Source organism: Eurypyga helias, unplaced genomic scaffold (genome assembly GCF_000690775.1).
Source record: "Eurypyga helias isolate BGI_N326 unplaced genomic scaffold, ASM69077v1 scaffold35628, whole genome shotgun sequence".
In the NCBI taxonomy this organism is placed as follows: Eukaryota; Metazoa; Chordata; class Aves; order Eurypygiformes; family Eurypygidae; genus Eurypyga; species Eurypyga helias.
The window spans coordinates 2,479-26,468 of record NW_010268186.1 but is presented as its reverse complement, the minus strand read 5'-3'; the positions used below and the strand labels follow the sequence as shown (position 1 = coordinate 26,468).

At 47.1% G+C, this 23,990-nt stretch overlaps 1 protein-coding gene across 1 annotated transcript; it reads right to left on the bottom strand.

Moving 5' to 3' along the window:
• Positions 1-1,358: 1,358 nt before the first annotated feature.
• SPPL2A (signal peptide peptidase like 2A) lies at positions 1,359-22,704 on the bottom strand. Its single transcript, XM_010157675.1, is given in 15 exon segments — positions 1,359-1,679; positions 5,787-5,820; positions 7,595-7,755; positions 8,076-8,153; positions 9,019-9,118; positions 9,750-9,806; positions 10,494-10,568; positions 10,841-10,922; positions 11,467-11,568; positions 12,586-12,682; positions 14,580-14,731; positions 16,642-16,775; positions 19,792-19,881; positions 21,120-21,302; positions 22,552-22,704. Coding segments are annotated over 15 exon segments (1,530 nt in total). The 3' UTR covers positions 1,359-1,647.
• Positions 22,705-23,990: the final 1,286 nt, after the last annotated feature.

The window sequence follows — 23,990 nt, the reverse complement described above, 5'->3', positions numbered from 1 at the left end:
GGTTAAACTCGCTGCCGACCACATAAAGCAGCAAATTGGCAGCGTAAGCCTCTGTTAACTGCCCACAGAGATTCAGAACTGTCCTAATTGGTGTACTCCCCAAGTAAATCCCGCTAAACGGGATCTATCCCGGGGAAGTTTTCCTGAGCCAACGCGCCCCAAGCTAACAAGTGTCTAGAGGTGACCCTCAGACGGGCACCGAGGCACTTCGGCGGGGCACTGCAGGAAAGCCTGCGCTGCCGCTGCCCGGCGGGCGCTCTGCGGGCTGTTTTCTGGGGCGTTCTTGAACCTGCACTGCCCACCGGAGCGACATCCATTGCAGGAACAGGAAAAATGTTTTAAGGCTACCTGACATCAGCACTACGGGAACCCCGTGGTTTCCTGCTGCGGCCTTCTTCAATTTTCTTTGGTGTCAAGTGGTAGCATTACAGCCTGACGAATTTTCTATGCCTAATCCCACTCAATTTGCAGTTTCCTGAAGAAAGAAAAGCGGCAGAGAAACTCTTCTAAAGGCAAAGTAATTATTTAAACTACTTCTTCTTTTCCAAGTTTTTAAAAGCTAAAACAAATTAAGATTAAACAAGTTAAACACACGCATGGGCCTTAACTACTAGCACTATTCAAACCTGAATTTTTGTCTATCAATCACAAAGAAGCTTCAAAAATAGTTTAAAAAAAAAAAAACCCCCCCCCAAACCAGTCCTGTCTTCCCCCATCTCTTTGAACTGTTCCACAGCCAAAATGAAGGCCACAGACACAGACCTACCCTCATGAGAGGAGAAGAACCAGGCCAGAGCTCACACTTCACACACACCCCCCAGCAGTAGCACTTCCGGAGCAAAAACCCTTGTGCCTTTCGCACCATCGCATCCGTCAACTATTCCAGGAGCTGCACCTAAATTTCCAAGACCGCGGCCTAAGTACCTCCCCCCTTTTATTCTCCTGGAAACGCCTGAGGTACACAATCCAAAAGACTTGCATCGAAGCTTAACGATTTCCACAATTAAGGCATGAGCCAGCGACACCAGAGTGGGGAGGAGGAGAAACAAAGCTCCCGACCCCAGCGAGTCTGCCACCGTGGGGCCTACGGCGTACGCAGACAAACACACGCGCCGTTCCCTGCAGTAACGGAACTACAGCTTCCTCCTCCAGCTGCTACAGTTACATTACTCTCAATCTTTGCGTTCAAAACATGGAAAGAAATCCTACAAAGGGTACTCTCCCTTTTTTTTTGTTGTTGTTTTTCAATGAAACTTGACTAGTCTGAATCAAAATTCAGAAAACATTTCATGCATCCAACTGACACGGGCAAGAAACCTTTTATAAAAATATACTGTATAGAAACACGGTTGGAAAACTGCATAGAAAATATCCTTTTATTTAAATCGAAATAAGGCACGGTTTTAATAGCTACGGTTTGGCTATGGAGACGCAAGTCGATTCCTTTCATGTTGTTAACAATATTTTCCATAAAAATATAGGCGCAGGAGTAAAAAAACCCTTTCGATACCGAGTAGGAAATATGCTATTGTAAAACTTGACCAAATTTCCCATGATTAGTTTGTAGAAAATTTGAATGCTATTCTCAATCAGGGTCCTACATGTTATTGTCCTCCAGGCTGCTCGCTGGCTGATGCTGTGCTTTCTTCATTTCCTGTGTAATCCAGGTGTTCCATCATCTACGTGTAAAAAAGAAAGGAAAAAAAAAACCAGATCAAAACGGAGCGACGGCTCTTCATAATGAAATACTGAATTTCCCCCATTGGTCCAAAGTAGTTGTTAGCTAAGAGAAATATAAAAGTGTGTTAGGGTGCATTTTAGGAGCACACAGAGAGTAAGTCCTCTACAGATCAGCCAAGTATTCAAGCCGAATACCCAAAGGTCTCTCCTTCCGCTACAAAAGCATTCTGCCAGCAAGGACCCAAGTCCTCTACAAGAACTTAAACTTATGAGTCAGAAGTGTCTCAATTATTAGAGACAATGAACAAAGAAACCAATTGGGGTTAAGCAAATTTTTCCAAAGGCACGGTTTGGAGAACTGGGAATAGGCCCTGGGATCCTACCTAACACTTACAGGTAACGAGAAGACTAGCGCTCTCCTTTCACCACGGTGAGAGCTGGCTGTGTCGCAGCGCGTAACGACTGGCTGTATCACCAATGTTTCTTTGGAAGTTTTCCTTTTATTTTAAAAGGGACAAAGGAAACGGAAATGTAAAGTCCCACAACATCTGAGAATCTAAACCAGGTGATTACAGAGACTGATTATACTTTCCAGTCAGTGTAGCTGGTTAGGTCACCTGAGCAGCGCTAAGGAACCGCTGTATTTTCCTGACTAGGAGCAGTCATACAATCACAGAACAGTTTGGGTTGGAAGGGACGTTAAAGCCCATCCAGTTCCAACCCCCTGCCATGGGCAGGGACACCTTCCACTAGACCAGGTTGCTCCAAGACCAGGTTGCTGGGTCCGTTTCCTTGCCCGCTGCTGTACTGCTGGAGGGCAGCAAAGGCTCTAGTTCCCCCGCCGCAAGGCATCGCCTAAGTCAGAGGTAACACGTTTTGTTTGCATGGCAAACCGAGACCCATCAGTTTGAGGGCGTCGGGGTTAAGCATAACGAACCGGAGGCCAAGGATCGGAGAGCTCTGACGGACGGCGACCACAGACAGCACACGGAAGCACTTCACATAGTGCCGAACGACGGGGCGTGCCAAGGAGCTCCAACGCCACGGGGCAGGATCGTTAGGACAAGGTGCCTTCAGCAGCAAGGTACAAACCCCTCCACGCGTCTCTCCGCAGTGGCACATCCTGCCTCGCAGCGAAAGGCTCCCTGTCTTTCTGGGGAACCGCCTGGGCTCCAGGCTGGGCAGACCTCACGCCACCAGGCCGGGATCGCTTTTCCTCTCTGACTAGCACCCGCCGGAGGATCCTTGGCGAGACGAAGCCAGGCTCCGACGCACTTTGGTGTGGGGTAACTCTATATAAACTCTATATATAGGGCCCAGAGAGTCGTTCATTAACTTCTGCTCCAGCCGTGACCCGCCTCCTAAACAAGCTGTTTCCCAATCCAGACGCACCAGCGTGCCAGGCAGGAAGCCGAGATGCCAGCTCCAAGGCAGACATGAGGCACGGGGACTTGGGCAAGGCTGAGGACAGCCTGGGGGCCACGACATCAACCTGACGAAACCAGACAAGGTCTTTCACGTCCCTCCCTTCACGAGTCAAGTTAAGAAGAATTAAGGCTCTAGTCTCGGCGATGCACCTACGAGCCGAGTTACAGCAGCGGCACACACTCGGACCGGCAGCGAAGACCAAGCTCCCTGGCCAACGACAATCGTTCGCTTCCATGCATCTAGGACTTTCCCCTGCACCGCGACCAAAAACCCACATCAAAAGTCACCCAAAGCAAAACGCTCCCTACAATTACGGAAGTCAAACCAGCATTTTGAATGAGGATTGAAGAGTTTGTTGCTGGGATAAACCCAACAACATAAACCTGGTTCGTGTATCAGATTTCAGAGTTTTAAGTTAACTTTAAAACCAAAATGGCTAGTAGAGCAGAAAGGGGTTGGGGACAACAGATGCCTTTCTAAAAGCGTAAGATTGCATAAAGCAGCTTCTTCCACGAGTGTAGCTCAGCTGTAGGTTCTCCCAGGACAACCCCATCCTCAAAGCCCCTGCAGAAGCTGCGGGAATCCTTAGGGCAACCAGCAGCAAGACGAAGGCACGGTGCTAAAATCCTGGACAAGGTTGCTTGGAGCCTTGAATGAGCCAACAGAATGGGACCGTACGTTGTGGAGAGCGGATGAGCATTTCTGCAGTGCAAGGGATTGAGAAACTGCTCTCCCACACCCGAATCCCACGGTTTTTAAGGATGGTTTTACATGTTATGTCCAACCTATCTCCTAATGTGGTGAACTATTAAAAAAAAACCCAAAAACAACCAGAAAGCCACTCAGAGCCAGACTAGAAATGGCAAGCCCAACTCCCACCGGCAGAGGAGTGGAGAGCACCCACGCACACACGCGCCTGCCAGGTTCACCCCGGTGCTGCTGCATCCGCGTAACTCTTCCCAACGGCAAGCCGTGATTAAATCGACAGCTGTGATTTAAAACCGCAGCGCTGACCAGCAGATGCACACTGGGTGACGCACCAGCGACAACGCTGTTGACGTACTGTTTCAAAGAGAGCCAAGAAAGCTCGTTAAACGCTTCAAACTGATGAGCTCTAGGCCTGCTCTATCAAGAAGGCTTCAAGGACTGCGTTAGTCTGCTGGATTTATCACGTTACAAACAGGATTTCGCCCGTTGTACCGACACATAAACGGTATTCTTAAATCGGTCACTGGGAAATTAGACTCACATCAGTTTGTCATGCAGGCATACAAGGAGAATGAGCAAACCAGAAACTTCACAGCAGCAACACCACCCGTCTGGTGGTAGGAAACGGGGTATGGTGCTCTCCCAAGAAATCCCTGTGCTTCAGGGAATAGTGAAAATGGTTTTCAGGGCGGCAACGCATTAGAGCTCAAGACTACGCCATGAAGGAAGCCACAGGGAGCACAACTAGAATTTAAGTCTGCATCATTCCGTGGGAACAGAAATGCCACCAGCTCGGAATTACGGGACCTCGGAGCTCTCTTAGGGCGTCATTTCCCCTATGTACCATGTGGAACCTAAAAAACTGATTCTAACGATCCGAGCCAAGAACCTGAGTGCACACAGCAGGATGGAAGAATTTCAAGTTATAAAAATACAGTCTGCCGATCTGATCTGAATTTGCACTCAACCCCTCCCACTTCCTAACCTCTTCTGGGGTTTGCATCTCATTTCTTTATTACTAAAGCTTTCTAATGAGGCTTATTTGTTAAGGTACACTTTGTTAGCGGGAAGCGGCTAGTGAGAAAAGCACTCTTCAGTTCAGAATTTAGGAGACAGGCAGGCAGAGCTCTCATCTCGGGCTGCCTCCAGCACACAGGGCGGACAAGCTACGCTTTACAAATAGGTGCGGAACTCCAGACCGATGACTGTAATTCAGGATGACATTTAAATGCTTCAGTTCTGCGAGAAGCTGCGATCTGACAGCGTGCACGCTGTGCGTGCTGCGCTCGAGACAGCGGCCAGCTAAAATAAACACCATTGGCGTTAGCAGCCACGAGCGACGGCCCAGCGAGGTTAAACCTCCTTGCTGCAGCCCAGAAACTCAGGCCACAAAAGCTGCTCCGAATCCTTGCTCCCCATCCCACGGCAAGCATCGCAGACGGCATGGCATAAGGCACACTGTTGGATACCAAGACGACAGAGGGGCTGTGGGCACGGTTACTAAACGCAAGTTAAAATGCTGAGCGTCGTACAGAGGGCGACAAACTGTCTAACGCGAAGCAGGTTTCCGTGTCGGTGCAGCGGCACAGAAGGATTAGGTGAGGGACTTCCATATGGGTAACAGTAGGGGAACTAATGCCAGGTCTAAATACCTGAAGACACTCCTAGGGATTTGGGAAATTCTAGACAGGCATACAAAGCCTGCCTCCAGGCTTAGGAATCATGGCTCCGTTGGTACTTTATCTTACGCTTTCCTGTATTCCTTTAAAGAAAGAGGGACAAAACCCCAAACACCTAAGCCTAGGAACGGCTTTATAGCTTGTCTTCACTTCTACCCTCTTCTATCGAATTAAACAGAAAAATTAGATAGACACAAAAAAGAATGAAGAGAGGAAGCAGAGGGGAAAAAAGAAAAACAGGAACCATAAGATGATTCATAAAGTTGCATTAAAATAAGGCCATAATCACACCTTGTAGCAAAGGCGTCCTGGAGGAGTCCGATACCTAAATAAAATTCAGTCCATTATTAAAATCATATACCACAAAAATCAGATCACTCCCAAACTCCAAAAAGCTAACTCACGGGCTACAAGCAAACAGCAGCGTGCATGGCGTTTAGTCACCTGAGACCCCGTATGTGCTCTTGTGCCCCTATTCTGAGGACACTTTGCTCTAAAGCTGCAAGGCTTCTCTGTTCCCAGGAAGAGAGAGCAAACCTCTGCAGAAGTCGGGTCACCCTCGTCAAGGGGGCAGCTCTGTACCCATCCACATTCCCATCGGTGCAGCAAGAGTCTTCTGTCACTTTTCCGTACCTCGCTCTCGCCCAAAGCTGGAGATTTCCACCCTGGGACTGTGTGGGGTTGGGGTTTGTGTTGCTTGTTCATGCTCCGGAGGGACAGATCGAGACACAGCTTTATGTGGGAGGACAACATGTGGGAGCACTGCAGCATTCCCAGGGCGCAACTTGAGTAACACCCTCCGGAGTAAAATGGGTACAGAGAAAGTTCTTCAGAAAGGTGTGGGCAAATAGGAGCTGGTGAAGTTACACAGAGGTAACTGTTCAGTCACAGTAACGGGGGGGTGGAAATCAACATTTTAAGTTGTGCCAGAAATTAAGCCATCTGACCTCAAAACAAACTGAAGCTCAGAGCTGTTTTAATCCTTCAAGAAACCAGTTGAAAGGACATGAAATAACTACTATGGCAACATAATTCTTCCAAGTATGAGTTCTGCTATGAGAAGTGCAAGAGATTTTTGTCACTGAAGAGACCTGCCAGATTTACTCAGGCCGGGCTTACTCAGCACTCCGGCAAGGAAAGGGAAGTGAGAAGCTCTTCTCCCCAGCAGTCCCAGCGTTACTGGGCTTCATGCGACACTGTTAGTTTTAGAACAGCAGTCACCAGTGGATGTACAAATGCATAGTCAGCCAAATTCTCCCTGACCTACAGAGAAACATTTCTATTCGCTGCACCTACGAAAGGAGTTGGTTTGGTAGACAAAAAGGCAGGATATCTAGTTAAAGCTGAAGATCTCCCGAGTCATTTCGTACCTCACCAACCTCCAGCTGAAGCAGGTGTGGAATACTGGATCAAGAAAAGGCAGCATTTATCCGGTAATCCTACGCATTTACAGGAATTACCACCACCTTGACTTCCATTGATCCACCTAAACCTTGCAATCCAGAAGCTGGAAAAGCAGCAGCTGCTCCCTTCCACCAAACACTTTCACCTCCAACTCCACCAAACACTTTCACATCACCCACCTCTGACCACCCACTCTCCGGGCCGATTCCACACAGCCTCGACCTAGGCGACAGTTGCTCAACTCCAACAACACTGGACTTCAGGTCTCAACCAAAACGTAATCCCGAGAGCGGCCTGTCTGAGGGCAAACGCCAGCTCACACGGGCTACGGGCACGCTGGGGTACGATAGCAAGCCGCACTGGGGAGCGCGCCCGTGGCAACGGGCGGACAGCGGTGGGATCGTAAGGGCTGCAGTTCCTGGGCAGAGTTGGAGATAACCGTGGGGGAACGCAGAATACCCCAGGCAGTGCATACACAGTGTGACTTTTCCTCACGAGTACTGAACCAGCTGCTTCCTCTCCCTTGAGTTCTGTTCTGCCGTGTCAAGCACAAAGATTTTCCAAGACTACTTTCCCTTATCCGTTCCAGAAGACAACACTAGCAAAAACTGGACTGCAGGTGATATTTTACCCTGTACTAAGGGAAGCATATACTGAAAGGAATTACCACAAAACACTCAAGGCATCCGACCTACCTGGTAACTGCTTCCTTTCCAAAACTTCTTCATCTCTTTGCGCCTCCACGCAACGAGCGAGCTAGTGATGAGCGTGCACGGTACAAGATAGAGAAGGGCCGGTTGTCCCATCTTCATTAATGCCAAAACAATGAAAGTCAGCACCATACCAACGGCATAAGCTATAAAAAGATATTTATACATAGACAATCAAGAAGAGGTGAATTTTGAAATCAAGTCACTCATTCCGCGAGCCAGAATCGTTAATTGGTTTAAAGGACCATCTTCCTTATTCATATAACTGAAGAGGGACAATAGGTTGCTGTCTGCAAGCTTTCTCAAGGCAGCTGACTACGATAAAGAATACTCACCTTAAATATGGGCAGGCACATGACAGAGATTATAGATTCTTGACAGCACCGAACCTTTACCTGCAGCAAACTACCTAGTTCTGCCCTCTGACAAACGCGAGCATGAAGCCCGCTGCAGCCTGACGATTTACCTGTTGTGCAGGAGATGTAGTACACAGAGGATGAACTTGTCTGAACATCAAATCTTCGACAATAGGCAACCAGAAGCCCTTGACACAGACACACAAAAAAGTAGGATTAATGAAATATTTAGCCATGATTATTTTTTCTCCCCAACCTTCAAAGTCAAAGCAGCATAAAAAGAATTTACAGTAAGATTTCCCATTAGTGTACGTTATTTATATCTGGACAGCAAAGAACCAGTTTCAGAAATCCTACGATAAGTCTTGAAAAATCCAAATGGCAATGCAAACATGAGCCAGGTGAGCTTGGTATTAAAAGCTTTTTGGGTTTGTTTGGTTGTTGTTTTTTTTTTTTTTTTTAAACCAAGCTAATTATATTGTGGTACTTTGAATTTTGAAGGCACTCTTAATACTTTCTTCAGTAGGATTTTAATGCTTGCTCTCAACCATCCACAACTGTGCCCCAGCACAAACCCCAGGAAGAGGGAGAGCGTGCGAGACGGTGCTTTGTGCCCAACTGCAGGAATTTGCTCAAGACTCAACTATGGCAAAATTCAGCTCTTCTGAGAAAGATGGAAGAACTTGATAATGCATTTTCCGTTACCTCACCTCTAATTAGGCAGTCCAGGATACAAAAATACTACGAAGTCACAGAATACTTGCTTTCTGTGAGATTTAATTAATACTGACAGCTGGATTTATTTGTGGGACTCGTATTTACACACATCCGTGCAACAGAAAAGCAAAAACCCTTCACCATTTCAGCGCTCTGTAACACGCTCAGCTTGCTTACGCTGCAGCTCCTTTCGCAGCCTGCGCCGGCAGGTTGGGGCAAACTGCCGCACTTGATTCGGCAGTTACTCGGCAGAACAAACTCTAACGTAAGTCAGTTGAGAATCAAACCCAAAAACCTTTAACTGGAAGTTACAACTGCCAAAAAACGTTTGCTCACCTGGGACGATAATGTCTCCAAAGCCCAAGAGTGAAAACGGCATGTTGCACAGCGTCGACGCGGAGTATTCAAGTCTAGGCACTCTAATAACCACAGGTAACTGTAAAACAGTATTTTAGAAGACACATAAATCTAATCTAAAGCATCCTGGTGTTACGGGGTTTTTTGGTTTGCTTAAATTAATAAACAGTTTAAGTGCAATTAATTAATTACGAATGCAGAACTTCAAAATAGGTAGAACCTACAGTAAAAACCAGAAACCAACATAGAGAGTGGACAAAGCTTAAGGCAACAGGCAAGATGGAATTTCAGATTTGTAAATAATATGCACATACCAAAAAAGAAAGTTTAACCAACATTTAATCACATAATGAGGATAACAAGTCTGGATTATTAACCTAACTATACAGTATTGATCAATGATATCCAGGCCCTGAAGAGAAATTTGGACAGTCAGGTTTTCCCCAAAAGAATAGTCTTTTCAGAGGGAATCATTTAAAAATCCAGTATCTGAAATACAATCCTTACTTTCTCATGGGGTTTCAGCAGGGACTTCCACCAAGTTTCCATCATTCTAGGATCAAACCCAAGTCAACAGGTATTTAATACTTAAAAGAAAATAGCAGAAGCTGGCTGTATTTTGTGAGAAAGTTATGCCGAGAAGCACACTATGGATTAGCTACGAAATGTCAGTATTTGGACGTTGCACAGGCTAAAACAACTACTCGTACCTTCTCGCTGTTTCCAAAAGGACCAGCTGCAACTTCAACCATTATACTCGCCCCATTCTGAAAATTAAGGTTGGTTTCCAAAAATTAGTGGTTTAATATACTGAAACACCTGTACTACATTTACAAAACTGCTTGTGCCTCACCTCGCAACGCGGGGTTGGAACAACCCTGCCTATCAAAAGGACTGCACTGGTATCGTACAGCATTGCACAGTATTGTTTTGCATCAAAAACATGTAATCCAGCCTAAAACAACTGTTTAAACCAACCCCCAAACAACAGCTCCCCTAGACGTAACTGGAAGTTTAGATCGAATCGCATCAGCTTTTTCTGCCAGGAGCTTTCTGCTTCAATAGAAAGGAGGGTAGGCGTGCGTACAGTCCACACTACGCTGCCGACCGCGCCGCAGAGAGCGACGGAGCACGTCCAAAAAGCAACAGGAGGAAGAAAACGAGAGGACAGTCATTTCTCATCATCGCACTGTGTCACACAACTGGGGGCAGCTTCCTTTTGGCCGTGTGATCACTGAAAACGCAGTCATTTAACACAACGTGTGGCACCTCCAGAGGCACCGGGCTCTGTGGCCCCTAGAACGTGAAAGTTTAGGCCACGGCTGTCTTACAGGGTGAAAAAGCAAAAGGAAGTCAGCATTTGTGCATCGAGAACGCTGCAAACGCCGATCTGTGACAAAAAATACCGCCCCAACGACCAGCCAACGTTATTTTACAGATAAATTCAGCCATACCTTTGTGATAAACGGCGTTATGAAGACAAAAAATACATCGTACAGAAGGAGAAGGCCTAGAAGGATCACACAGGACTGGCAGAAACAAAAAGGAGAAGAAACATTACCGTAGGTTTTCAAGGACTGCACGGTTGGAGTCTGGTGCCACTGCTGTGCCACCACGTTTTAAAGCAAAGGAAAACACCGACACGCACCCTCCGCCCCACACTTTTCTTCTGGCGTAGCATTTAGAGCAGGATCTACTTCCCTTTAATTACTAAAAATGGTAACAAAAAGCTGCTTCCTGGCACTAAACTTGCACATTGGTGGCATTAAAATACTTTCTTAAGCTAAGCAACTTACAGTACCTTAAAGTTGGGCATTTTCAGTGTTTTAATAAAGTTCAGGCAGAAAGCAACTCCCAAAATATCTTGCAAAATCCAAGCCCACCTAAAAATAAGAACACAGGTTTTTTTTTACACATTGTTCAAACTACTGCTGGGATCTAAGTGCAATAATGGGTTTCGGTTTTGCTGGAGATAGCAAGATCACAAAACGGATTGGGAAGGAAGAGTTTTGGTTTTAGGAAGTTTTGCTACCAAATCCACAAAAATACTAGTTTCCAGATGGTATCTCTGATGCCAAATGGGTAACTGGCCTTTATACTGGAGCTTCTGCCGGCCAACAAAAAGCACAGGTCCTGCAGTCCCCGTGCTATTATTTCCACTTTTTTCCTGTGGCAACCATTAGCGATCAAGCTAGTTCTTCCTCACCTTCTTAATTTTTTGCACTCCAAATTAACCACGCGGTCCATTTGTATAGCTTTGTTCTCCATTATTCCCAGGCTCGTTAAGCTTCACAAACACCTTCGTGACTTTCTGAAGCCAGCACCGGAGTTTAGAAGGATGCCATGCTCCGGGATTAGTTACACGATGGGAAGTTCATTAATGACAATTATTCCTACTACTCTTTGAAGTCAGGAGGCGTCACTTACCTATCTTCGTTTCGGAACACTGCCCAGACGACAGCCGCTGCTACGCAGAACGCAGCGAGAAAAATAAGCCTCACTTCGATGCTTTTGTTGCAACACGCAATCCTAAAAGAAAAGAATTCAGTTGAAAAAGAAAGCCTGCACCAACCAAAAGACGTGCCTGTGCTGCCACGGGTCCTTAAGCTGAGCTGGTGTCCTCCTCCCCAGGGCTTGTCCTGTGCCCGTCTGTTGCGGGACTGCAGTCCTCATCTGGGCTGCATAACGCACGCCCACAGACAGCGAGCCAAGCTGGGCTTTGGTGGGCAATCCTCGTTTTAGCAAACGCGCCCAGGGAAGGCGCCTCTCTCTGCCATGTGCTGCTGGACTACCTGGCACTAATATCACCTACTACAAAACAGGAAATCATAGTCTTAGGCTTCCTCGCTGATACGCATTGTTCTTCTGGGAAAAAGAACTATTTGTTGCATGAAACGTTAGGGTTTTTAAGGTGAAAATCCAAGGGACATTCCCATACCTGCAGGACATCTAACTCCAAGCAGTAAGAAGAGGCTGTTGGTGCACTGAGAGCCCACTATCCAAGCTCGGACTGTAACGGCTAAGGTCTAACGCGGAGGACACGAGCAATGCGTTGTCTTCGCAATTAAAAGTAAGACCTTGGGCTGTCACAGGTACAGAAGGGGTTAGGATGAGGGAAAAAGCCCTCTACGGCCTGTGGCACAGCACGGGCTGGAACAGCCCACCGAGGGCTGAGAACTCGTTAGCACCACCCTTGCTGAGCACACAGAGCACCTGCAGCATCCCCCGGCAGAGTTCTGCGAGGAGCAAAGTGAGCACACCCTGCGGGCAAGCAGAATGCTGTAAAACCAGGCTCAGACAACCCGGCAGACCCCGTCCAGTTTGATTATTTCATATGAGGGTAACGCAGCAAGTCCCCCACACGCTATTTTAACTGTGGATTATGCCACAGATACCTTTAATAGCTAGTAAAGGCGCCCAGAACTTTCCTTCGTAACAATCCCTCCCACACACAAAACAGCACAGGACACGATTTATCCAACTGCCCTCTGGAGTAGGAAGCAGAGGAGAGCCCTGCGTTTGTAACCAGGGAAAGGTGCACGGTACCTGCACTGCCCACAGGGGATTTCTCCTAGCAGCGCTGCAAGACAGTTGTAGAGACTCATCGCAGAGGCCAGGCAGAAGACGGATATTATAACGTACACTACAGGCAGAGGAGGGAAGATGGGAATCAGTGACAACGTGCAGCAGAGCAGAAACAGCGAACAGGACTTGAACCCAAGGACGTACGTCTGAGATCAGCTGTTAGCAGCTACAGCACCGCCCGACAGTCACTGGAGACGACAGTCAGCTGATTACCGAGCGTCCCTGCCATGGCAAGAGCTCTCAGCAAGCAGACACCCGAGTTTTGACATTTTTTAACTGAAAAGCTTTATTTTTTTAATTTTATTTTCCCTTCCTTTTCTTTCCGAAGAAATGCGTCACCTGTGACTGCTTTCACACCCCTTCATCTGGATATGGCAGAAACCCAAGGGCTGTTTTACAGCTACCAGCTTTCTCAATTTCCAACAATAGTCCCCACTTCAAATTTTCCCTTTAAGCCCTTTGTCTGCTTATGCATAAAAATTTCAGCATCCCCAAGATCTGACTGATGATTTAGGTGGCATGTTAAGATACTAAACACTCCGTCCCTTCCAAAAAGGTCTACGGAGCTAGGAACCACCCTGGTTAGGAAGAAAATACACTCCATGTTGTAACTTCTAGTATATTGTATATTCCACCTGAAATGGGGGAAAACAATAAACCCAGCCGCTGGCTACTTGGGCTTGGTTTGGGGTTTTTTGACAGTGAAGGTCTGGCTAGAAAGTAATTCTGATACCTGCGAGGAGATTACAGAAAAAATAGGCAGGAAAGGTGAGTTTTAGAGTAATAACCAAGATTAATGATGCCTGGACACTCACAAAACCTCCCAACACCGATATCAGGACCCACATTGACACCCTATAGCAGTGACACATCAAAGTGGGGGTTTTTAGGTTGCTTGTTTTTATTCAATAGATTTTTCCGTGGGACAGTGTGTCATCCTGTGGTAACAAGAAATTCCACGTGTGTCTGCTCCAAAGTGCACAGAACTAATGCTTCTTAGCTAAAAGCTATTACCTATTTTCTCTGAACCACTCACATTTCTTCCTCCCCCTAAGTAAGTTGTTTCTCCTCTCCCTCCCTCCTTCTAGAGGCCTCTTTCTTCACTTCTTCCCAAATCTCACCTGGACCATCTTGGAGTAAACGGGGGACATTTTCAACCTGAACCTTTTCATCACATTAAAAGGTCCTTCAGCCTTTTAGTGGGACAAGTTTAGTAAAGGTAGCACTGCCCATAGCCGAGATAACCAAAGCTAATCACACCCGGAAGTCAGGATGGTGAAGTTTCTTTTACAGAAGTGGGAGGTTAACTGGCACCAAATGGGAGGAAAGAATGCATCTGGGAAGCTTTCAGAGTGAAAGTTACACTCTTGGTACTGAAAAGTGTCATTTAAAGCAGTGTACATTTTCTGGTTGCATGGTTTGAGGGCAGAAAATAAAAGTTACCAAAAAAATACCTCAGCTAACAGTTTGGAAACTACTTTTTAGTGAAATGGCGTAATTCAAGAACTCAGCCTATTGCTGGCACGCCCGAGTTTATTCCAGTGTGGTAAAGCCATCTCCCCGATACTTTGTGGCCCTGCAGCCACACGCTCACCATCAATGCAGCAACCCCTAACAGAAGCTTTCACTCGAAACGCTACGGAGTCGTCGCTGCCATCCTCCCAAGAACGTCCACGGACACCATCTACTTCTTTACTGGTCGCTGCTCACCCCTCCTCCACATTCCTTCACCCAGAATAAGCACTGCCGAGGCAGCCTTTGTCAGGCAGCAGAAGAAAGCTGCTCTCTCTTTTTTTTAGTAGCAACCACATCTTTGCAACCCTCAACTCATACACGCAGAGAACAATTAAAAACGTCACCTTCGATTTAGTTTAGAAATCTGGCTTTTGGGACTTAGAGACCCAATAAGGTCATACAGAAAAATCAGTCGAATGAGATCACCCGTTGTTTCTTACCTAACCATTTGTAGAAGAAATAGAGTAGGACCAGCATGACACAACAGATGACAACAAACAAGATAACTGTTACAGGGGTGAAGGTAACGTTTTCTTCCTTCTTCCGTCTTGTTTCTCTCTCCCCAGGGCTTGCTACTGCTTTCAAATTCTCACTGTTACGAGAAAACAACACACAGTTGCCTCAGATGACAGATTAGGAAACCGTTTTATTACGCCCAGAGTTGCTGGGTATAAAGCGTCGAGTCCAACACCGTTTCAGTCTAATCCTTCACATCATTATTAGCCTTAAAAGTGACAGAAAACCAAAACCCTGATCCCCTTGAGGAGAAGGAGCCCGGTATCAAAACTCCTAAACTCGTTTTAACTCAACTCTGAGCACATCACCTCTGACTGCAAAACTTCATGTATCAATCAGACAAGCACGTCCATGATAAACCCAAATCACAGGTATTATGCTCTGTTAAAACAGACATTAAGTGTCTGCAGGAAGCACTCTCGTTAGCAGTGTGAAGCTGCCTAAGTAGGAGTTCTTTTACCCTTAATTACAGAGTAAACGAAAGTGAGGGGGTGTAATTGGGGATCTTCACCGGGAGTAAGATTTCTGTGCAGACATACTCCATATTTACACCTCGCCATGCAAAATAAGGAGACTTAAATTGCTGCCTTTGTTCTTGGGGCAGATAGCTCTGCTCCTCTCCAGCACAGACGCTAGTGCAACTTGCCCATCAGATAGCACGTTCCCGACGAATCCCAGGCCCTACCTACGAAATGCTGAACCACTGAAACAGCTACCTTCAAAAGAGAAAAACCCACAGGAATAAGACACTTTGAATGAATGAATCACCTTCTCGGAGGACGTGCTTTGAACAAGCAGCTCTTAAGAAAAAAGCAAAGCTCACCCTTCATTTACGAAAGTGCACTTCAACAGGGTTAATATAATTACATTTAGGTATTTTTCAATATGGGAGACAGCATCACATTTTGTTACGCTCGCGCTCAGCGCAGTCACACCCTACAGCACTGCAGGGCAGAAAAGCAGCATAATCAGATCCAGCCTTTAAAAAAAAGAAACACACACCCCCTCCCTTCCTTCTACATCTTTAATCTCTTTAAAATCACTAGATTTTCATAACTAGTGGGAAAGAGGAAGCTGTTGTTATCACAGACAATCCACTCCCTGTGGTTCTGCCGGGGAGAATGGGAAGGAAGCCTCAGGTGGTATGGCACAGGGGCCCAGTCAGCAGACCCAGCCACCCAAGAAATCCTGCCGGATAATGCCACGCTCCTGTAGGCCAGCTTCATCCAGTTTGGCCCCAGACTGAAGTCAGTTCTGCGCACTGAGCGTGCCTCACCTCGCTAAACGAAGCCGCACGCCCCTCAAGCACAGCGCAGGATCCCCTACCACCCCTCGATTCCCTGCATTTGCCACATTCCACACTCCCTCCGCTTCCCCGCGCAGGGACTGCTGCCGCTTCCTTGCTCCTGCTACAGCCCTGGCTCTGCTGCTCCACCAGGTAACGCACGACCCTCGTTGGTCTTTAACTGCTGGAGCCGCTCGGACACAGCCGAACCGCGTTCCCCAGTGCTCCCAGTGACAGGAGCAGAGACACCCCAGAGGACGCTGCACAGCCAGCTGGGACGAGGCAGTTGTACAGAGCCCTGCCAGCGCAGACAATACGTACAACGCCGTAGGGACCTCTTGGATTGCTGGATTTTGAAGCTGTCATTAACATACCTACTGTCTGTCCTGGATATTGGAGTATTCTGACACTAGTTTTGGGTGCCTGGTCATCTGTCAAAATGTTAGCTCATTTCCTCCTCCCAAGAGCTGCATCATCCCTCGTGGACTTTCACAATCTACTACAAGGTTCCTCAAATACCTACGGTGATTTTTCACAGGCTGCAGTGCTCAGATGTTTCACGGCAAAGCAGCTAACGGCACCTAGATCTTCGCATGTTTAACCACCAACCTAAAAGAACGTAATTCCTCACCGATCACAGTCACCGTTTTCACATGATTTGTGGTTCACGTAATTTAAGGAGTTGTGTTTAACAAACTTACAGTTCCGCTACTCCACTCCAGTAACCTCCCAGTGCCACGGTGAACACAGCAATCAGGAAGATGACAACCATACTGCAGTCGAACTCTGGCAAAGGGGGCGAGTAGAGCGTCACATTAACTTCACTTCCAAGCGTCTGAAAAATAACACGCAAGCTGGTTCACAAGGGCAACGAAGGAATCGTACGGCTCATTGTAATTGTACAAAAACCCGGAAAGCAAACCCAAGATGCTTCCATTTGACTGAGAGACTTAAAGGAAGGATGATAATTTGACGGGCAATGGGGAAGGTGGTAGGGAAGGTTTGCTGGTGTAGTCAAAGTCAGGCATGGCACCTAAAGCAATCCCGCAGTGAAAACAGGCTGCAGCGAGGCAGAACACCAGGTTTGGTAACAGCCGGGATGTGGGATAAAAGCAGGAGAGGAGATGAACATGCCAGGCAGGTCTGGCTACAGGAGGATCAAACTGGTAGAGGAGAGACGCATGGGAAGCTGGGTAGTGCTGTGGAATACAATGGCTGCATGTGAAGAGAGCTGATTCATTTCAGCATCCGAATTATCTAATTACAGATATTAACCTTACTGCAGGCTAAAGAACTCAGAATTAGTTCTTTGCCTGAGGTGATGGAAGTTCAGAAAGCAAGAAAGAAAATTAAAATTCTAGTGAAACACTGCTGTTGTATGAAGTGGAACATAACATTAGCAAAGGCAAAAATACCCTATTCAAATTACAGCATCCTATATGTAAAAAACCCCCAAACCAACCCCAAAACACAACCAGATACAAAAAAATAAGGACTAAAAAACCCCAAGACACATAAAGGATGATACATTTTTTCACATTCAACTCCAACATGTCTTAATCCAGTTTTTCCTTTAAGTTTCATAAATCTTGTAAAGTGTAATTCACATCAGAAGCTGGAGTGATCATCTCCTTCTGTTCCTACTGTTCTGCTCTTTGCTGAAAACTTGCCAAGTCTCAGCTTCCACCACAGGGAGCACTGGAATCACACCCATGGCATCCGGTAGCACCTCTGCAAGAAAGCTGCCCGCTTCCCAGGAGGCCTGTAACACTAACTGCTACCAAGACTCATTACGTACCCGACTGGTGAACGCTAACAGAGGTGAAGCCCTCTAAGAAAAAGCAGAAAGAACGCTTCTACAAAGCAGCCACCCTCAGACTGGCACTGTCTGTCTCTTCTGACTAAAAGGAGAAAGTTGGAAACCTTTAAGAGAGTAAACCAGATGTACAGGCGTAGTAGGAAGTGTACAGTGGCTGCCAGCTCCTAAGCAGCACGTATCATTCGGAACAGCCGTCAGTGAGGTGACAGAAGGCTTTGGCAGAAACGACATCACTGCTAGGAAAGGGTCACTTGTAGTGCGGAACGTAGCCTAGGCTACTTTTATGAAGGCGATCTCATCAGAAGACAAAACTGGACTCTGACCAACAGCAGTATGAGGCATCACCTGGCACACTGACCTACTAGCAAGTTACTCTGGTGCATTACTACAGCTATACAAAGCGATTCCACATGACACCACCCCAAGCAGCACAGGGTAGTAAAGTGGTGCGGAGAAGATTCACAACAAATTAGGGATCTAACCTTGCCCTACTTCCCTTTCACGTTAGCAGGGCACATCTTCAACCCGCTGCACTAAGCAAACACCACTTCTCTTGCTTCAGGAGACAAATTTCAAGAAAGAGGGCCTGAACCAAAACACAGTACTCATCAAGGTTGTAGCAGACCAAGGAGAGTCATAGTGAACCTTCAGCCACGTCAACGCTCGGCAAGAACCGATCTTTAGTGGGAACAGACAGCAAAGAACCAAAGGCCTATACACCCAGGCACGGTTCCGGCATGCGTACTTGCCTGAGCCCAGCTCCCACGGCAGCTCTGAAGGTTAGGAGCAGAAACGGGGAAGTGAGCTTGCAAATCCCGTCCAAGAAGCTAAGGCTGTTTAACACTGAATGACAAACCAAACCAAAACAAGAGAAAAAGCCACACTGAAGAAGAGAGAGTGTTTTCTTTAAACCCTCTGCAATATTCTGTATCCTACTACTACGTATCGAGGAAAACAAACTCCAAACACCCCCCAAAAAAAACTCCCTTGCTTATGAAGTGTAAGAGATACCACAACTGCCACATTTTAATGACACGTGCTTGGCATCGCACCATGAACTCATCAGTAGAACATACTGCCTAACTTCTCTGTAACAGGTGCTGTCAGGCTATAGAGAGAGCGCTCATCGTCTGGCAAAGACAAAAACCCCTCACACCTTCCTCAAGACCCAAGCTGGCAAGCTACTGCTTCCCTGAAGGAGGTCAGCTCAGCTGCTGTACCTGCTGTGCTAAAGGAACAGCCCTCCCGGGCTACAGCTCTCAACCTACGTCAGGCACTGCAACTGTACGCAGTTCTGTACGAAGATGCTCCGAGGGCTGGAGCCCCTCTGCTATGGGGACAGGCTGAGAGAGTTGGGCTTGTTCAGCCTGGAGAAGAGAAGGCTCCGGGGAGACCTTATAGCACCTTCCAGTGCCTGAAGGGGCTACAAGGAAGCTGGGGGGGACTTTTTACAAGGGCCTGTAGTGACAGGACAAGGGGTAACGGGTTTAAATTGAAAGTGGGGAGGTTTAGATTTAGATATCAGGAAGAAGTTCTTCCCGGAGAGGGTGGTGAGGCACTGGGACAGGTTGCCCAGAGAAGCTGTGGATGCCCCATCCCTGGAAGTGTCCCAGGCCAGGCTGGATGAGGCTTGGAGCAACTTGGTCTAGTGGAAGGGGTCCCTGCCCATGGCAGGGGGGTTGGAATTGGATGGTCTTTAAGGTCCCTTCCAACCCAAACCATTCTGTGATTCTGTGATTCTACGGGAAAGCCACATGTCTTGTTGAGATGGGAGACTTTGAGATTAATCTCTCTCCAGTTAGACATTATGCTTCCCATTCTTAGTGTTCTAATTAATCATTCTCTCAAATTAACCCCAATTAGGAAGACCAGCACCTCCATGACTTCATATCCATCCTCTTCTGTGAAACCAAAAGGAGGACCCGTGCACATTCAAATCATCACACCCATATCTGATCCGACATTATTTTATTTATTTGCTCATAAACCTAGATGAATACAAAGCGTAACACGCTGTGGTTCTGACACTTACCATCTGCATATCTACTATGTCATCATATCTTATAAGAGCAACTGGGAGAGTCACATCTTCAAAATCAGTCTTGTTATCCGAAAGAGGAGACTGAAAGAGAAAGCGTCAGCGGAAAGTAGGTTGAGCTGATTTGCAAAGTGGGTTAGACCCCCCAGGGCAGATAAACCTTTACATTCCAGTGTATTTGTAGGAAGACAAAAACACACCCACAAAAACAAGAGCTCAGTCATCACCTTTTACAAAAGGTTCATGCAGACAGATGTACTGAAAGCAAAGCAGGTGATACTACCAACACACACAGATTCATATCGAAGTGGCTGGAGCCCCTCTGCCATGGGGACAGGCTGGGAGAGTTGGGCTTGTTCAGCCTGGAGAAGAGAAGGCTCCGGGGAGACCTTATAGCACCTTCCAGTGCCTGAAGGGGCTACAAGGAAGCTGGGAGGGACTTTTTACAAGGGCCTGTAGTGACAGGACAAGGTGTAACGGGTTTAAATTGAAAGTGGGGAGGTTTAGATTGGATATCAGGAAGAAGTTCTTCCCGGAGAGGGTGGGGAGGCACTGGAACAGGTTGCCCAGAGAAGCTGTAGATGCCCCATCCCTGGAAGTGTCCAAGGCCAGGCTGGACGAGGCTTGGAGCAACCTGGTCTAGTGGAAGGTGTCCCTGCCCATGGCAGGGGGGTTGGAACTAGATGGGCTTTAAGGGCCCTTCCAACCCAAACCAGTCTGTGATTCATGAAGTTCTTGTGCTTTTACAGTATTACAAGGGATAATCAAAACTCTGGTTTTAACTCTCTATGCTTTCAGAACAAGATTAACTCTGGGATAATCCCAGAAATTCATAAATTGCAAATATTTGTACATGCATGTTGCAGCTGTAATAGAGAACAGAAAAAGCAGCAGAAGTACCTGCAAAGATACCTCAAAACACCTTTTTTTTTTTTTAAATTTCCAATTTTGGATTACATTTTCCTAGCTCATTCTTGTCTCACACACCTAAACCAGTACCACCTGAGATTACAGGGAGCTCCGCGTACACTAAAACGAGGGACTGGCAAAGAGAAGCATTTGCATTCAGAAATGCGATACAGGGAACGGATTAACCATTCGATTCAGCTGCAGGTGACAGGACGCAGCGCTGCACAGGGCTAACTCGGAACGACCCCCTCGGTCTCAGCGAGAGCCAGCGCAGCACTGCGGGGACGGTTAACGACTCTCGCTGGAGTCCAACGCGCTGCCAGGCTCCGCTGCTTCCGGGGCTGCTCTCCCCTAACCCCGCACACAGCGCGTCACGCCGAAACGACGGAAGAAAACTCTCTGTGGGCACTTACCAGCCTAGGTTTACTGGCAATCAACAGCATCTTAGCACCCAAACTTTGTGCAATTCTTGCTTTCTCCAAAGAAGTGCAGTTTCCTCTCATCACCACAACTGCCTTGTCCTTCATTACGCCAGAAGGAACTTCAGAGTTGTTGCAGAGTACTGTAGTGGTGAGGTTTTCCAGCGCCCTGAACGTCTGCAGAGAGAAGAGGGAGAGAAGGAACGTGAGGGAAGTAGGAAGTTGGATACTGCAAGCCGAGCTACAAGGCTCCATCACTGCGCTGCCCAGTTTGGGGTTTGCCAGAAAGAGGCCCTAACAGCGAGGAACCCTTAACTCCGGCATCTGAAATCAGCGCGGCAGTGTCCGCAGGCTGCGATGCTGGCGGAGGCTTACGGCAGCGTGCAGCCGAAACACCTGGCTGTTTCTAAATGCCATCTCGCAGCGGTTGTTGCTGTAATTGAAACATAAGGAACAACAGGTTATAGAGGGGAAATAAATAAATCCATCAATACAATTCACTGCTTATAGTTCTGGGGAATCCAGTGTACACCCCATGACATTTCCAGGCTTCCCAAGCCCAAAGACCACTGACTGATACAGCACAGTCAGAGTTCTGAAGCGTTACACTCGTTCCAAAGGAGCTGGCGAACCTGGTAACATCTTTCTTACTACAAGAAGGATTTTATCCCCATGTCAATGTTCAATTCCATACTCGCCATGATTTATAAATTACTGACAGTTTTCTTTAGTTCATCAAGCCACCCCAGGGGCCAAACAGCAAGATGTTTGGGGCAGACAAATGATTTTTACTCTGACATTGAGTTAACCCACTAATGAATGACAGAAGGGAAGAGAGAGAAGAGCCTTGGTCACTTCCAAACCCAAAGCATTGCCTGTTTATACAAAGAGTGCCTAAAGAAAATTTGTTTCTGCCTCAGGCCCCAGTATGGCTCAAAGAAACACTCTCTGAAAACACAACACGATACATTCCACCTCATCTCCCATTCCACCATGTGTCTGCAAGACAATTAAACAGGAGATGAAACTGATGAACCCATGTAAGAAATCTGTTTCCCAAGTTTGTGACATTTTTCTAAACAAATAAACTGAAGTTTTACTCCCAAATCTAAAAACTTAGACATCCTGATAACTCCTGAAGAAAAAAATTAACAGTCTCAGATGTAAATGTATTTAAAACAGGTTCTAAGCACAGAGAAAGTACCACCTTTGTAAACTTCAGAAGCTGACTCTTGAAAGTATAGAAAGATTCACTACATACATTTTGGGGAGGGGGGGTGGGGGTGTGAGGAAGGGACACCACGTGACCCCAAAAGGTAAATATTTCATGTAGTGTTTAACTCAAAGTGTTGAGGACCAGTCATAGCTGACCCAAGCTCCTGCTGCATTCTAGCTTTCTTGGGGAGTGTGATTACAAACTGCTTACAGCATTGTCCAGGCTTCCGGGGAGAGAGATCCAATTAGAGTTGTAAAGTATGCAGTAATCCTTCGTTGCTGGAGGTATCCCGCTCCCAGAAGCGTGCAGGATCCCCTCCTGCGCAGCCACCTGCGACAGAAACAGAGATCAGACGATCAACATACAGGCATTCTTCTAAAAAGCTGTTCGGAGAAAAGGAGTTTGTTCAATTAACAATTTCTGTAAAGATAGATTCCATGAGAGCAGGATGGAAAACTAGTAAGAACCCAGTCGCCGTCTAACGCCGCTTATCCTCCTTCCAAACGCAGCGTATTTGCTACCCGAACTGTGCATGTCACCCAGCAGAACCCCAGCAAGAAACCCAAACGGTTTCAGAGTCTGTACCCTGTACTGGCCAAAAACCGTAAAACTTTACACCAAAAGCAGTTAACACAGAACATGGACGAGTGGATTAAAGTCTTTCCTTCCTTGCAGACTCTAGGATGTCCCCTGCTGAATTATGTTGGCAACTCCTAGGCTATTTTTCATCAAATTGCTGTCAACTCAGAGATCAACTAGTGTACTTTGAGAGTTTGTGTAGTCTCTTAAGATTACTCTCAGACTCCCTCCCATAACATGATTTCTGTTATTTATATGACTTTTAAAACTTCTGCTCATTTTAGGGATATATACTTCTCCCTAATCACTAATGAAGGCCAGGTATCCTAAGTGGATAAATGAACAGACGAAGGATTAGATGTAGCTACAGCTGCAAAGCAGTGAAAACAAACCAGCATCATTCACATCTCAAACAAGTGACACCTTAAGAACAGTGGGACATGATCCCATTCTGGCTGTTCTGGAGAGAGACCGACCTCAGTACCAGGAAGTATCAACAGATTAAAAGAAACTGGGGGATGAAAAGCTGAACATGAGCCGGCCGTGTGCGCTGGCAGCCCAGAAAGCCAACCGTACCCTGGGCTGTATCAGGAGAAGTGTGGCCAGCAGGTCGAGGGAGGGGATTCTGCCCCTGTACTCTGCTCTGGTGAGACCCCACCTGGAGTGCTGCGTCCAGCTGTGGAGCCCCCAATATCAGAAGGATATAGACTGGTGGGAGCGAGTCCAGAGGAGGCCACGGAGATGCTCTGAGGGCTGGAGCCCCTCTGCTATGGGGACAGGCTGAGAGAGTTGGGCTTGTTCAGCCTGGAGAAGAGAAGGCTCCGGGGAGACCTTATAGCCCCTTCCAGTGCCTGAAGGGGCTACAAGGAAGCTGGGGGGGACTTTTTACAAGGGCCTGTAGTGACAGGACAAGGGGTTACGGGTTTAAATTGAAAGCGGGGAGATTTAGATTGAACGTTCTTCCAAGAAATTCTCCCCACAGAGGGTGGTGAGGCACTGGGACAGGTTGCCCAGAGAAGCTGTGGATGCCCCATCCCTGGAAGTGTCCAAGGCCAGGCTGGATGTGGCTC